The sequence below is a fragment of the Oncorhynchus clarkii genome, chromosome 3 (genome assembly GCF_045791955.1).
Source record: "Oncorhynchus clarkii lewisi isolate Uvic-CL-2024 chromosome 3, UVic_Ocla_1.0, whole genome shotgun sequence".
Lineage (NCBI taxonomy): Eukaryota > Metazoa > Chordata > Actinopteri > Salmoniformes > Salmonidae > Oncorhynchus > Oncorhynchus clarkii.
In genome coordinates, this window is record NC_092149.1 from 14,599,795 (window position 1) to 14,617,221 (window position 17,427).

General features: G+C 46.4%; 1 protein-coding gene across 1 annotated transcript; it reads left to right on the forward strand.

The window, feature by feature from the left end:
* The first annotated feature begins 217 nt into the window (after nucleotides 1-217).
* LOC139388570 (sphingosine kinase 2) lies at nucleotides 218-16,820 on the forward strand. The gene is made up of 8 exons (XM_071135314.1): nucleotides 218-369; nucleotides 2,505-4,231; nucleotides 7,597-7,746; nucleotides 9,436-9,530; nucleotides 9,644-9,759; nucleotides 13,331-13,534; nucleotides 14,332-15,943; nucleotides 16,301-16,820. The coding sequence occupies exons 2-8, from the start codon at nucleotides 3,769-3,771 to the stop codon at nucleotides 16,361-16,363; spliced, it is 2,703 nt and encodes a 900-aa protein (XP_070991415.1). The 5' UTR covers nucleotides 218-369; nucleotides 2,505-3,768; the 3' UTR covers nucleotides 16,364-16,820.
* The last annotated feature ends 607 nt before the right edge of the window (nucleotides 16,821-17,427 follow it).

Consider the following 17,427-nt stretch of genomic DNA (forward strand, 5'->3'; position numbering starts at 1 on the left):
GACCCGTTTTATAACATTTAGTACTACTAATATAATTGTTTTTCAATGCCTTGTGTAATACTTTTATTTAGATAGGTGATGAGTGCATTGGAAGCATGGACACAGTCTAGACTAGACTGATTGAGGACAAGACTGGACTCTGAAAGTTACTGTCGATCATGACACTCTCTGTGGCCTCCACAATGCGGTGCACTGGCGCCGTTAACTATTGGAGAATGTCGGTAGGTCCGGAATGTCTTTCCTTATCAGGATTGGACTTCCTCCCCGCCGCTCAAACTATCCAGTCCTCCCGTGTTTCATACACGCTTCCTGGAGGATAACCACAGCCGTCCTACGGAGCAAGCAAGCAAGCCGGGGAGGTAGAATGAGGTAATTTGAGTTCAGTCTATACAATTGGATTAATATTTACACGGTTATTTTACCAATTGAGTATTAAGTAGCTATCTCCAAGCTAGCTAGTCAGCATATTGTTGCTAGCTGACGTTAGTGAAATGACATTGTTTAGCTAGCTAATGACAAAATGATGGCCAGCCGGATAGCGCCTTGCTGCTAACGTTAGATATTGTGGCTAGACCGAGTTTTTAGTCAGGATAAACAACCAGTTGCGTTTATAACGTTATAGCTAGCCAATACATGATTCAACACAGCATTTTTGACTAGCATGCTATCCACTACTGTAACAAGTTGGGATATCTTATATTGTCTAGCTTGCTGCTAACCCCAATTGAACGGTAACTGCTTTGTATACTGTATTCCCTGGCGATGGCTACTGTAGCTACCAGTCAACACAACATGGGTAACTGTAACAATTTCAAACGTCAGAAGTAGCTAGCTAACTTATCAGCTAGCTTGCAATAGTTACGCACAGACTGCTGAGCAATGATTATTAACTAGTTAACGCTTGTCATTTGCTAACATTAGATCGCTACGAAACTAGTAGCTCGATGGCTTCATTCTAAGCCAACGTTATTTGTCAGTCGCTCTATCCTACTAGCTAGCCACTTCAGAACGGATCACACATTTCTAAACAACGTTGTATGCAAGACTGCCAAATGGATCCTAAATGTTCCGAGCACGGTCTTGGTAAAACCAAATTAGAGCGGCGATACCAGCCACCCTGCAAATGCACCAAGGTACCCGCACGAGCAAATGCACCAAGGTACCCGCACGAGCAAATGCACCAAGGTACCCGCACGAGCAAATGCACCAAGTATTTTTGTTCTTTAATCAGAGGCTGCATATCTGCCAAGTCTTGATTGTCAGCACCTTAGATAAAAGTTATAGACTGAACATAACAATTAATACTTAAAGGGAAGCCTCTTATGGGTCAGTTTTGTTATGTAGTCTATGATGACTGAATCTGAATGATAGACACTTAATTCAAGGTTTTCCAGGCTTCATGTTAACCAACACATTGTGTTTTCAGTCCATAGTATTTCACTAGTAACAATGTAAAGAACCAATTGGTGATGACTGAGTAAACAATATTTGAAGCTCGCTACGAGTTATGCCTGCCGAAGTCAGTCCTGGGCAAGAATCTGTCTAGTAGGCTAATCCGTCAATGAATCATACTTCCACTGGTTACAAATTGTGAAAGAGAGTAAGTAGACTCAAGACTGTCTGGACAAACGCCATCCGTCAATGTGTCCACCAAACTCGGTTAATTTCATTAGGCATACGTGGTAATAAACCAGTGCTCATTTACCCAAATTAGGTCGTCGCATCAGTGAGCACAGATGTCAGGAACGTGTGATTCTAAATCAGCGTGGTTTAGCCATCATGGCATGACTTCAAGGAATCCTGGACATGGGGATAATGCATGCACACAGATTGCCTAATCCAGTTTGAACCACAATCTCTCACGAGTTTGCTGCCCTGCTTTCACTTCTGCAACTGGCCAAAGAGTCACTCACCTTTTGGAACAATATAAACCTGTATCGGACTGTGAAACACGCATACGCACCACTCTAAACGTAGAAGCAGGACATGTGGAGAGAGGACATGGTGAGGGAGCCTGTCTGTCTCAAGGCTGGATTGTTGGAAAAGTTGATTTGAAAGTCATTTCCTCCTTGTTTTCTACTGTTCTATTGTTTTCATAATGACTGCCTTACAAGGTGCTACTGCACATGTTTTTGTCAACGAAACATGAAGGTACTTTTGGGTGGAGTGACATTGATACTAGAGCTGGGAAGATAAACTGAAAATTATCGTCACCAATCACTTATTGCAGGCATTTTACTGATATTGTTCATCACGATAAGTACTAGCCTATACTAGAGAAAAGTGGAGTTTAAATTGAAATAAGTTTGCTAATATGGGTGATTGTTAATGGGACAATTGATGGCTACAACCATCAAACTATTAGTACTAGTTTTAAAGGGGCATTTTTATTGATACTAGTCACTTCCTTTATGCTTCTTCAGCACTTGAATATATAGACTGAGTACTTTCTACTGGAACACATTGGAAGCTAATGGATTACTAATACCAGTGTTTCTCTCTAGGTATACTTATCTATGTGAAGGAACATGAACATGGACCCTTGAACTCAAGAAATGACAACCCCCCCCCCCCCCCCCCCGCACAATCTAGTAAAATGTTTGAGTTTTTATCTGTTTTGTTTGGTTTTCCATCTCTGTCTTTGATGGAAAACAACTGATTATGTGGCATTTTTCATTCAGATGACACTTAGAATTGGACATGGACCGCGTTGCTATCTCACTACTGTAAAGCCTGCTTGTCTCTTGAAGAGTGATATTTAAATTCTACCTTGACACACCTTTCTCCTGCCTCCACATATCTCTAATTTCTGTGGAAGACCGGGACGTTTGACGTCAGCACTTAACATGCAATATTCCACTGCAATCTAGTGCTAATTAAATTGCTATAGCCTCCTTGCAAGACCAAGGTGTGTTCATTTTTGTCTGATTCATAGTTTTAGGATTTGTTGTATTTTATGTTATTTAAACTCTTGTTTGACATGTAGCCGTCATTTCTAAGCTGCACTTTATTGATAAATATCAAGATAATTTCAAACTGTAATTTAAGCATATCTTTGAGTTTTGTATATTTTTTTTTAATCTTTAGGGGTATATATATTCTGTTTTAGTTTTAAACTGGAAAAGTATATCGTTTTTGTTTACAAGCCTCATGTCTATCATTCCGAAATGGACAAATCTAGAATCTGATAGCATTTAAGGACAAGGCAGACATAATATGGAATTGACAGATCTAAGATCGATCCTTGTCTTCGGCATTTGCATTGTGAAGGCTGGTGTTTTCTATTGTTTTTATCTGTTCCTCTGTTGACACACTAAAGAGAACAATCTCCATCTGAAAGCCAGTGGGATCGTACAATACTTCTTTGAGTGCAGATGGATTTCACATGTCAAACTCAGAGGTGCTTTTGTGGCGTTGCCTTTGGAATTCAAGCACTGAAGTGGAAGAATGATTTTAAGGAGGTTTCAGGGATAAATAACTTGTGTTTTAGTTTTTAAGACAGACTGACAGGTCTATAGTTATATTTTGGTCATCCCAGCAGATCCTAAGGAGAGGTGCTTCTATTTGATTCTCCTTTAAGGTGGCCATCAGTCGCTGAACTGAACTGACATGTGTATCACTACCTGAATTTAAACAGACTTATTCCATCCAACAAACTTCCAACTGCATGAAAAACTCACACACCGTCCACCTGTCAGGAAACAGACCTTACCTACCCTAAACCTGAGGGTTGGAAGTCCGCTCCCCGTCAAGCCCCCCACACTAAGGATGCGTTCCCCAGAGCCCCCCATCCCATCCCCAGCTGAGGCCCTACTCCACTGCCAGTTCGGGGGCTGGGCAACGGGCAGCAGCTGCAACAACAGCTGCCCCAACAGCCCTGGAGGTCCTGGGGGTCTGTCATCCCCTTCTCCCTCCCCCAGCCCCTCTGCTGCCTCCAGCTATGCCTTGACCCTCACCCCTTCCCACATCCACATCCAGCGCCTGGCCCCCCGCCCTGGTAAAGAGGCACGTCTAATACTACCCCTGTCAGAGCTGGCAGGGTGCAGCTGTCCCCGCGCCCCTGCTCCCCCCTTGCTGGTCCTATACTGGTATCCCCCGGGGAGGCGGAGGAAGGGGGTGTCCAGGAGGAGGCAGGTGAGGGTGTACCTGGCTGAGGCCAGGGTGGAGGCTGAGAGGTGGTCCACTGCTATACAATGTCTGCTCAGGGGAGTCGCCATCACTGCTGACACGGGTGAGTGTGTGTTCCACTAACACAGCTACAATCAGTTATCTTGTCTGTTTGTATGCTATGTTACAGTCCAGGCACAATATGTGTAGGGTCTGAGGTTATTGTAACATCCCAGTTGTTGGAATCAGTCTGATGTTATTCTAATGTCCATCATAAAGACTGGCACAGTGTCACCGTGAGAGAGAATGAAGCCAAATCAGCACTCGTTATGGCGTTTAGCGTCGACTACTTCCTATCCTGTGTACAGACTTTAACTGTGCCTTCATTAACTTTATGAGCACCATTCACTCCATAAAGTTTGTTTCCATTACTGGGAGTGTTTATGTTAGTTATTGTTAACTGGAGTCATACTGGGTGATCTGAGGTCCTTTTGATGTAGGAGGCCAGAGGATACAAGGGAATATAGGCTTAGGCTACTGTATGAATGCATTGCATGTTCTAACAGATACAGGCTAGTTCAGCTAATTTCTGACCATGCTAGATATAGGCTACTGCATAATGGCTGTAGGAAACTGTATAATGGCCATGTGATAAAGAATGAATGGATATAGGCCAATGCTATTGTACTGTATGTACATACATACAGCATGCTATGTTCAGTCAGGAGACCTGACTATTAAAAGGTTAAAGTATTGTTTAAGGGTTCATTCATGTATGTGATCAAACATGTTATTTAATCTTTCTTGGCTGTGTGTGTGTGTGTGTGTGTGTGTGTGTGTGCTAGGTTATCCCTTTAACACTTAATTTTCTCTGTCTCTGCTCTTATCTGTCCTGCACACACGGTCTGTATCATTCAGCGTCTAACCAACACAGCATCCCTCCCTCCCTTCCAACTAACTCCCACCCCTCACCAAGACAAGCTCCCTCCCTTCCAACTAACTCCCACCCCTCACCAAGACAGCCTCCCTCCCTTCCAACTAACTCCCACCCCTCACCAAGACAGCCTCCCTTCCTTCCAACTAACTCCCACCCCTCACCAAGACAGCCTCCCTTCCCACTAACTCCCACCGCTCACCAAGACAGCCTCCCTTCCCACTAACTCCCACCCCTCACCAAGAGACCGTCTCCCTTTCCACTTACTCCCACCCCTCACCAACATGGCCTCCCTCCCTTCCCACTAACTCCCACCCCTCACCAACATGGCCTCCCTCCCTTCCCACTAACTCCCACCCCTCACCAAGACAGCCTCCCTTCCCACTAACTCCCACCCCTCACTAACACTGCCTCCCTCCCTTCCAACTAACTCCCACCCCTCACTAACACTGCCTCCCTCCCTTCCCACTAACTCCCACCCCTCACCAACACTGCCTCCCTCCCTTCCCACTAACTCCCACCCCTCACCAACACTGCCTCCCTCCCTTCCAACTAACTCCCACCCCTCACCAACACTGCCTCCCTCCCTTCCCACTAACTCCCACCCCTCACCAACACTGCCTCCCTCCCTTCCCACTAACTCCCACCCCTCACCAACACTGCCTCCCTCCCTTCCCACTAACTCCCACCCCTCACCAACACTGCCTCCCTCCCTTCCCACTAACTCCCACCCCTCACCAACACTGCCTCCCTCCCTTCCCACTAACTCCCACCCCTCACCAACACTGCCTCCCTCTCTTCCCACTAACTCCCACCCCTCACCAACACTGCCTCCCTCTCTTCCCACTAACTCCCACCCCTCACCAACACTGCCTCCCTCCCTTCCCACTAACTCCCACCCCTCACCAACACTGCCTCCCTCCCTTCCCACTAACTCCCACCCCTCACCAACACTGCCTCCCTCCCTTCCCACTAACTCCCACCCCTCACCAACACTGCCTCCCTCCCTTCCCACTAACTCCCACCCCTCACCAACACTGCCTCCCTCCCTTCCCACTAACTCCCACCCCTCACCAACACTGCCTCCCTCCCTTCCCACTAACTCCCACCCCTCACCAACACTGCCTCCCTCCCTTCCCACTAACTCCCACCCCTCACCAACACTGCCTCCCTCCCTTCCCACTAACTCCCACCCCTCACCAACACTGCCTCCCTCCCTTCCCACTAACTCCCACCCCTCACCAACACTGCCTCCCTCCCTTCCCACTAACTCCCACCCCTCACCAACACTGCCTCCCTCCCTTCCCACTAACTCCCACCCCTCACCAACACTGCCTCCCTCCCTTCCCACTAACTCCCACCCCTCACCAACACTGCCTCCCTCCCTTCCCACTAACTCCCACCCCTCACTCACCAACATCTATTATCCATTTCAACATTTCAACATTCCCTTTTCTTCCATTTGTTTTGACTCTCCCTCACTCATTATCTATCTCTCTCTCTTGTCTCCTTCCTCTATCCCAAACACTCTTATTTTCTCAGTCTCTGTGCATTAGTCTACACCCTCAGTGTCTGTCTTTGCATCCTCCCCCCATAGTCTTTCATCCTTGCTGTCTTTACACATTTTTTAGTCTCCTCTCCTCCTGCTGTCTCCTCTCATCCATCTATCTGCCCTCTGTCCTCTATTGTTTTGTACCTCCTTCCTTCCTGCTGTCTGCATTTCTTTATCTTCCTCTTTCAATGTCCTCCCTCTTTCTCCTTTCCCAGTTACTACCCCTTTCTCTCTCTCTCTCTCTCTCTCTCTCCCCTGCTCTATTCATCACACACTCTGTCTAACTGTCTCCACTGTTTGTCTGTAACTCTATCTCCTCTCTTATCTCTCTCTCCTTATCTCTCTAACTCCTTGTACTCTGTCTAGTCTGTTGCTCTCCCCTGCAATGTGAATTAGACAACCTCCTAGCTGCTGGTTCTGCTTCTATAATGGCTTTAGTCAGAGATGTGTGCAGTTAGTGTTTGGTCCACTTCAACCCTATACAGTAGGTGCTGCTGTGTAGATAGGGCTCTGCTTGTTATTACCAGGTGTTTTGTGGAAGACTAAACACTGACGTGTTCAGTTAGTACCTTGTTTCCTGTCCTGGGCCTTTAGGGCCTTTTCATTCTTCAAGATTTAATTATGTAGAGGCATTAGTCAAATGGAATCATTATTACTTATCTGGTCAGAGATATTCCCTTTGAGATGAGCTGAAAGAGGTTTGCCTTGTCACAGATACACTCAAGGTCTAAGGGTGGGAAACACTGTGCTTTATGGCAGGGTTTCCCAAACTCGGTCCTCCCCAAATAATCAAAGCTTGATGTTGGTTATTTGAATCAGCTGTGTAGTGCTGGGACAAAACTAAAACATGCACCCGGGGGGGTCCCAGGACTGAGTTTGGGAAACCCAGCTTTATGGCATCACGTACGTTTGTTGTTCTCTTGTACACTGTGAGGACGAAGCCTTGTATTTTTGATAGAACAATCAATCAATTTGTTTCTAATGATTGGCTGCTTTCCCTCAGAAATTGGCAAACGTCTAATGCCCCGTCCCCGAAGGCTGCTGCTATTGGTGAACCCCTTCAGTGGGAGAGGCCAGGCTATGCAGTGGTGTCAGACACACATCCTGCCAATGATCAGAGAGGCTAACATCAGCTACAACCTGATACAGACAGGTAACACACACCGTAATGCCAGCTACAACCTGATACAGACAGGTAACACACACCGTAATGCCAGCTACAACCTGATACAGACAGATAACACACCGTAATGCCAGCTACAACCTGATACAGACAGGTAACACACACCGTAATGCCAGCTACAACCTGATACAGACAGGTAACACACACCGTAATGTCAGCTACAACCTTATACAGACAGGTAACACACACCGTAACGTCAGCTCTGCAACCTGATACAGACAGGTAGCACACACCGTAACATCAGCTCTGCAACCTGATACAGACAGGTAGCACACACCGTAACGTCAGCTACAACCTGATACAGACAGGTAACACACACCGTAACGTCAGCTCTGTAACCTGATACAGACAGGTAACACACACCGTAACGTCAGCTGCAACCTGATACAGACAGGTAACACACACTGTAACATCAGCTCTGCAACCTGATACAGACAGGTAACACACACTTTAACGTCAGCTACAACCTGATACAGACAGGTAACACACACTGTAACATCAGCTCTACAACCTGATACAGACAGGTAACACACACCGTAACATCAGCTCTACAACCTGATACAGACAGGTAACACACACCGTAACATCAGCTACAACCTGATACAGACAGGTAACACACACTGTAACATCAGCTCTGCAACCTGATACAGACAGGTAGCACACACCGTAACATCAGCTCTACAACCTGATACAGACAGGTAACACACACCGTAACATCAGCTATAACCTGATACAGACAGGTAACACACACTGTAACATCAGCTCTGCAACCTGATACAGACAGGTAACACACCTTAACGTCAGCTCTGCAACCTGATACAGACAGGTAACACACACTGTAACGTCAGCTCTACAACCTGATACAGACAGGTAACACACACTGTAACATCAGCTCTGCAACCTGATACAGACAGGTAGCACACACCGTAACGTCAGCTACACCCTGATACAGACAGGTAACACACACCGTAACGTCAGCTACAACCTGATACAGACAGGTAGCACACACCGTAACGTCAGCTACAACCTGATACAGACAGGTAACACACACCGTAACGTCAGCTCTGCAACCTGATACAGACAGGTAACACACACCGTAACGTCAGCTGCAACCTAATACAGACAGGTAACACACACCGTAACGTCAGCTCTGTAACCTGATACAGACAGGTAACACACACCGTAACGTCAGCTCTGCAACCTGATACAGACAGGTAACACACACCGTAACATCAGCTCTGCAACCTGATAGACAGGTAACACACACCGTAATGTTAGCTCTACAACCTGATACAGACAGTTAACACAAACCGTAACATAAGCTACAACCTGATACAGACAGGTAACACAAACCGTAACATCAGCTACAACCTGATACAGACAGGTAACACACACCGTAACATCAGCTCTGCAACCTGATACAGACAGGTAACACACACCGTAATGTTAGCTCTACAACCTGATACAGACAGGTAACACACACCTTAACATCAGCTCTGCAACCTCAGCCGTTAACCGGTATCACACACCGTAACATCAGCTACAACCTGATACTGACAGGTAACACACAGCGTAACATCAGCTCTGCAACCTCAGTCGTTAACCGGTATCACACACATGGGTTCAACCTCCTAACAACACGTCTCCTTTTGTTCTCAGAGCGACAGAACCATGCCAGAGAGTTGATCAAAGAGATCTCCCTGCCTCAGTGGGACGGCATCATCATCATCTCTGGAGATGGCCTGCTGCACGAGGTGTGTGTGTGTGCGTGTGTGTGTGCGTGTGTGTGTGCGTGTGTGTGCGTGTGTGTGTGCGTGTGTGTGCGTGTGTGTGTCTGTCTGACTCTGCTCTGCTTTTCTCTCTCCAGGTGATCAATGGTTTGATGGAGCGTCCAGACTGGGAGCTAGCAATAAAGACACCTGTAGGTATCCTTCCCTGTGGCTCTGGAAATGCCCTGGCTGGCTCCATCAACCACCATGCAGGGTGGGTCACACACACACATCCAACCAGCTATGTGACAAATGTGATGACTTGACCAGAGATATGAGACTGATTCAAACATAAACATGCAATATTTTAGAATGTCTTGTTCGATCAATGGTGAGAATGCTGGAGAGACTAGTAGAAGCATTGAAATGAATGAATAGGTTATTCCAGTTCAGAGTTCTGGTCCCATGGTGTGTCTGGATTGAATTAATAATTTCCCTCAGCCTCAAATTCATTCCTCTACCACTTGATACATTTCTCAATGCTGATGAAAATAAACACGCACCTTTACAGTCACATACACACCCACAGTAGTTTTCATTGGAAATAAAAGGTGTGCAGTCTAATTAGCATTGGGACGATATATGATTCTATCGAATATCAGGATGTTTGACATTGCCTAATATGTGAAGTCCAAGATGGTAGGTATATCGTGAGGTCCAAGATGGGTAGGTATATCGTGAAGTCCAAGATGGTAGGTATATTGTGAAGTCCAAGATGGTAGGTATATTGTGAAGTCCAAGATGGTAGGTATATTGTGAAGTCCAAGATGGTAGGTATATTGTGAAGTCCAAGATGGTAGGTATATTGTGAAGTCCAAGATGGTAGCTATATTGTGAAGTCCAAGATGGTAGCTATATTGTGAAGTCCAAGATGGTAGCTATATTGTGAAGTCCAAGATGGTAGCTATATCGTGAAGTCCAAGATGGTAGCTATATCGTGAAGTCCAAGATGGTAGCTATATCGTGAAGTCCAAGATGGTAGCTATATCGTGAAGTCCAAGATGGTAGCTATATCGTGAAGTCCAAGATGGTAGCTATATCGTGAAGTCCAAGATGGTAGCTATATCGTGAAGTCCAAGATGGTAGCTATATCGTGAAGTCCAAGATGGTAGCTATATCGTGAAGTCCAAGATGGTAGCTATATCGTGAAGTCCAAGATGGTAGCTATATCGTGAAGTCCAAGATGGTAGCTATATCGTGAAGTCCAAGATGGTAGCTATATCGTGAAGTCCAAGATGGTAGCTATATCGTGAAGTCCAAGATGGTAGCTATATCGTGAAGTCCAAGATGGTAGCTATATCGTGAAGTCCAAGATGGTAGCTATATCGTGAAGTCCAAGATGGTAGCTATATCGTGAAGTCCAAGATGGTAGCTATATCGTGAAGTCCAAGATGGTAGCTATATCGTGAAGTCCAAGATGGTAGCTATATCGTGAAGTCCAAGATGGTAGCTATATCGTGAAGTCCAAGATGGTAGCTATATCGTGAAGTCCAAGATGGTAGCTATATCGTGAAGTCCAAGATGGTAGCTATATCGTGAAGTCCAAGATGGTAGCTATATCGTGAAGTCCAAGATGGTAGCTATATCGTGAAGTCCAAGATGGTAGCTATATCGTGAAGTCCAAGATGGTAGCTATATCGTGAAGTCCAAGATGGTAGCTATATCGTGAAGTCCAAGATGGTAGCTATATCGTGAAGTCCAAGATGGTAGCTATATCGTGAAGTCCAAGATGGTAGCTATATCGTGAAGTCCAAGATGGTAGCTATATCGTGAAGTCCAAGATGGTAGCTATATCGTGAAGTCCAAGATGGTAGCTATATCGTGAAGTCCAAGATGGTAGCTATATCGTGAAGTCCAAGATGGTAGCTATATCGTGAAGTCCAAGATGGTAGCTATATCGTGAAGTCCAAGATGGTAGCTATATCGTGAAGTCCAAGATGGTAGCTATATCGTGAAGTCCAAGATGGTAGCTATATCGTGAAGTCCAAGATGGTAGCTATATCGTGAAGTCCAAGATGGTAGCTATATCGTGAAGTCCAAGATGGTAGCTATATCGTGAAGTCCAAGATGGTAGCTATATCGTGAAGTCCAAGATGGTAGCTATATCGTGAAGTCCAAGATGGTAGCTATATCGTGAAGTCCAAGATGGTAGCTATATCGTGAAGTCCAAGATGGTAGCTATATCGTGAAGTCCAAGATGGTAGCTATATCGTGAAGTCCAAGATGGTAGCTATATCGTGAAGTCCAAGATGGTAGCTATATCGTGAAGTCCAAGATGGTAGCTATATCGTGAAGTCCAAGATGGTAGCTATATCGTGAAGTCCAAGATGGTAGCTATATCGTGAAGTCCAAGATGGTAGCTATATCGTGAAGTCCAAGATGGTAGCTATAGCGTGAAGTCCAAGATGGTAGCTATAGTGTGAAGTCCAAGATGGTAGCTATATCTTGAAGTCCAAGATGATAGGTATATTGGGATGTGCAAGACTTCTGTATTTGAACTTTAAAAATCGAACGGTGCATTCTTATAAGTTAGGCTGCAACGATATGTTGAAAATGAAGTCTAAATAAATGAAGAAATGTTTTTGCCTTACTATGATTATTTCATGAGAATGTGACTAGAAAATCATATATAAGGACAAAACTTGCAAAGTCTGGAATTATTTAGTCAAAATTGGTGGCTGGTTCGATTCCAGGCTGTATCACAACCGGCTGTGATCGGAAGTCCCATAGGGCGGTGCACAATAGCCCAGTGTCGTCCGGGTTGGGAGGATTTGTCTGGGGTAGACTGTCATTCTAAATAAGAATTTGTTCTTAACTGACTTGACTCATTTTTTGAATGAACCTTTATTTAACTAGGCAAGTCAGTTAAGAACAAATTCTAATTTACAATGACGGCCTACCAGGGAACAGTGGGTTAACTGCCTTGTTCAGGGGCAGAACGACAGACTTTTACCTTGTCAGCTCGGGGATTCGATCCAGCAATGGCCCAACACTCTAACCACTAGGCTACCTGCTGCTCCAAAAGTTAAAGGTTAAATAAAAAAGAGGAAATAAAATAATAAAGTCCCCAAACGATCATATCGGATATCACAATATTTGGAGTAGCATATCGTAGAAGAGGTCTCCCCAAATATCACCCAACCTTAATTCTAATCACGGTCAACCTTTAGACTTTAGTTTCTTGATGTACAGCCCATTGGCCCTATTACATTGCAGTAGTAGACTTCAGTTTCTTGATGTACAGCCCATTGGCCTTATTAAAGTACTGTAGACTTTAGCATCTTCAACTAATTCTTATGCCTCTCATATTGTTTTATCAGCTGTTTCAACGAATCATCGAGACTGATATTCTCTCTTCCCTCCCTTTCTCTCCTGCTCCCCACTCCCTCCCTCCCTCTTTCTCCTACCCCCACTATTCCCTCCATCCCTCTTTCTCCTACCCCCACTATTCCCTCCCTCTATGTCCTGTTATTTCTTGAGTTCTCTCCTTTATCTCTGGAAGACACGTCAATAAATGAGTCCAGTCAATATAGTTCAGTCTGTTCTTTCATCTCTCTCCTTCTTATCTCTTGTGATGTCTTTACGATGGTTTGTTTGGCCACCTACGTAACATTCACTGATTGTGTGTGTCATAAACATTGTTTACTTATATTACACAGTATTAATTTCCTCTCTCCTCTCACCTTTCCTCTCTGTATTTTCCATTCCTCTCCCTCTCCACATTCTCACCCTTTCTCCATTCTCTTCCATCCACTGTTTCCCTCTTACTTTTCTCTTCATCCTAGTTATGACATGTGCCTTCGGGAGCCTCTCCTCCTCAACTGCTGTTTTCAGCTCTGCCGTGGTGGAGTCAAGCCCATGGATTTGGTCTCTGTGACAACCAGCCCCGCCCCTTCTCAAAATGGCCGCCCGGGTCTTCCCAGAAGGATGTTCTCCTTCCTGTCTGTGGCCTGGGGCTTTGTGTCTGACGTGGACATCGAGAGTGAGAGGTGTGTGTGTTTAAGTTCATGGCGTGGCTGCGGTGCCGAGTTCTCTAGAGTCCCGATAGCTAGCTTCTGCACTTGTGCGGGATTCTCTATTTTACTGCTCCCTCTGCTGACACAGCTTATCAAACACAAGCAGTACACTGAAGGGCTGTTTTTTCCATCATCATTGCAAACATTGGCTAAGCAGGAGGCAGTCAAAGTAGTAGTTGAATGGTCGGCTGCCCAGAAGTGGAACAGGCTACTCAGGCAAATTTCAGTCATTGTCAAATCGTGCACTACTTGCATGATCATTGAGAAGCAAAATTACAGTTGTATGTGATTTGTGGTTTAAATGCAGATTGTTTTTGCCCCAGTACAATGTGTAGACAGTTTCCTACATGTGCTACTGCAATATCCTTAGTTACAAGAGACAAAGTTGTAGCCTACATTAGCATACTATATATATATATATATATATATTTGTAATGTTGGTTCAAATAGCTGCAGGTTTTATATCAATTTGAGGCAGAGATGTAGGCTCTACCATGTCTATCAAAAAGGTTGATAGGAAGGGTTCAGAAGAGGCTGAGTAAAGTGAGAAATGTGAAGGGAGGTGGATGTGTGTAAACTAACACATGGGCAGAACGTGATTCGGTTCTTTAACTCTGGGGAAGAGGCTTCCAGGGTGACGGTCACTCATCCTTAAATTAAGTACATGCAATCTTTCACTGTACCTCCTTGATCACTTTTATTCCTAATGAATAAGTCATGTGTTATGTTCTCTGTTGTTGCCCCGGTAACTAAATGGTGTGATGTTGCAGGTACCGGGGTCTGGGGTCGGCACGGTTCACCCTGGGCACTCTGGTCCGCCTGGCCTCCCTGCGCTCCTATAAGGGCCGTCTGTCCTACCTGCCCCCCTCCATAGTCGCCACATCCCCAGACGCCATCCCTCCGCCCCTGCGCAGACCCCTGTCCCGCAGCATCACTGAGGGCCTGGAGGGCTTCTGCCACACCCCCATCCAACGCACCAGCTCTGACATGGGCCTCAGCGAACAGAGGAGTCTGAGGAGGGTAGACACAGAGAGGGAGAGGGAGAGAGAGATGGAGAGGCAGAGAGAGAGGGAGAGGAGGAGGGAGAGGGCCAGGGGAGGGGGAACAGGGGTGGTCAGGGCGAGTAGCTTGGCAGAGGATAGAGAGAGAGAGATGGAGGGTGAGGCGGGGAGGTCAGGGACAAGTTCGGAGAGATCTGGGATGAGTTCGGAGTCGAACGAAAGGGAAGATTGCAGAATGGGAAGGGAGGATGGGATGACGAGGAACATGGAAGAAACGCCAGATGAGGAAAGAGAAGACGGAACGATGGAGCAGGACTCAGGGGTGATAGAGGATATAGAGGAGAGAGTGAGGAATGGGGAAGGTAGCAGCGGCTCAATGGATGGAGTGATGGAAGCGAAGGAGGTTGGAGAGGGGTACGGGGGGGACATGGGGCGAGAGGCCAACGAGGACCCAGAGGGGTGTTACTCGTACCCTGACAACCTCCAGCAGACCAGACTGGCTCTAAGGAAGAACTCTGCCCCTTCCAGCCAGATAGCTAACGCCTTCTTTAGCCAGCCCCTCAGCCAGGAGGCTGACCCCATGTCTGGAGCCTCGTACAGGGCAGAAGAGATGGATCTGAACGAAACATACTTCCAGAAAGAAGCTTACCCACTGGACATCGCCCGGGAGAGAGCCCTCACCATATCCTCTCCCTTCAGACACTCTCCTTTCTCCTTCAAGCCCAAATCTCTGGACCAGAACGCATCCCGCCCCAGACCCCTATCCCTCCTCCACCACCCCCACTCCAACTCCCTACCCCCTAAACTCCCCTCCCTGTCCCTCTCCCTCTCTCCCACGCCCCCTTCCTCCCCGTCCTGCGCCTCCCCTCACTCCTCTTCCTACCTCGTTCCGCGCCCCAACACACCCAACTCTACTTCCCCTTCCCCGTCTCTCCAGTCCCCCTCCTTTACCTTTGACATTGCAGAGCCTGCTGGACCCCTCAAGAACCGCCCCCCCGTCTCACTCCCTTTCAACCCCCCCAGGGATGACCTCCTGCCCCCCTTGGACCAGGCCCTGCCGACCCGGGACTGGGTGACCATCGAGGGGGACTTTGTGCTTGTGCTGGCCATCTACCAGTCCCATCTCGGGGCAGACCTCCACGCCGCCCCCCAAGCCAGGTTTGACGATGGGCTGATCCACCTGACATTTGTGCGGGCAGGGATCTCCAGAGCCACCCTGCTCCGTCTGTTCCTGGCCATGGAGAGGGGGGCACACCTGTCTCTCAGCTCCCCCTATGTGAGCCACGTCCCAGCCAGGGCCTTCAGGCTGCAGCCCCTCTCCCCACGAGGAACACTCACTGTGGATGGGGAACTGGTGCCATACGGCCCGCTGCAGGCACAGGTAGAGAGAGCGATGGAGTGAGAAAGTGGAGTGGGCAGTTGCTAAGATTTTAAAACTGATTTCGAAAGCTTTTTTAAAATTAAATATTTTTACTAACAATCCCAGCTCGTAAGTGCATGTAAATCCACTCCACATCTATAGTACTGAACTGGTGTATTGTCTTTGGTACGATGTTACCCTCTGTATTCTGCCTGTATTATATTAAACCCTTGATGATGACCTATCACTTCAGTGCAACAAAAGCTGTTAGATTTTTCTCTGGTATATTAATAACCACATTATACACTTCTAATACCTATCTTTAGTTCCCTTCTCTAAAGTATTCTACTAATCACTCTATCGGTTTGTCTCCCTCAGGTCCATCCCTCCATGTCCCGGCTCATTGTCGGCGACTCTGGAGTGAAGATCACCCGATTCTGACAAGGGATTGGCTGACCAGATAAGCTGATACGGCGCTCTCTCCAACTATATAATCTCTGTTGCCATCTACGTTCACAGAGAAAGGGGAGAAAAAAAGCCTCAGAGACTGAAAATAGCCAAAATAATTTCTGGGGTTTAATGGAAGGGATCACCTGCTGAGCAGAGCGGCGGTGCAGGACGCAAGCCGGGGGATTAATAGAGAATTTTAAAAACGGATGAAAACGAGCTTTGTTGCACAGCTGTTGGATTACACTCCGTTTATCCTGAGAAGCCTGTACCTGCATAGCCATGGGAACAAAATAGGAGTTGAATGTGTATGGGGGAGTGTGTATTCGGTGCATGTGTGTGGTGTATACATTCTAGTATGCACAAATGGCATGCAGAGATGCATATTTCCTGACCTTGCCTTACAGAGTTCAGATGTCTTTGTTCTCTATCAAAGCTGTCCTAGAACAGTTCTAGAACTATTTCAGAGGGAGCCACACCCTCATGCAAATGTAGATCCCCTTCCGTATTGGAACCGCTGTCCTTCCCTGTAATGCCTTAAAGTACAATTCCTGTGACTTTGCCCTTTCAGTCTTATATAAGAAGCCTAAACCTCCGACAACGCAAATCTCCATTCACCAGAGGCTGGTGGGAGGAGCTATAGGAGGACGGGCTCATTGTAAAGACTGAAATGGAATTAATGGAACGGTATCAAACCCATACAAAACCCCATGTTTGACTCTGTTCTATTTATTCCATTCCAGCCATGACAATGAGCCTGTCCTCATATAGCTCTCCCCACCAGCCTCCTCTGCCATCCAGGTATATCAGAAGGGACCGTCCACTACAGGAAAAACAAAGCAAAGCTGATGAGCATACTGTGGTGTTAAGTTTGTATTGGTGTGTATGTAATATCTGTGCACAAAGGAAGTTAATTAGCAATCCCATGGAGACGATTACTCCTAGAATAAACCAGTAAAGATAGATCAACACTGAAATAAATATAAATCTCATTGAGTCCTTTTACACGGGTATTCCACAATAGGATAGATGAGACTGTTGAACAGTAGCCATCATGG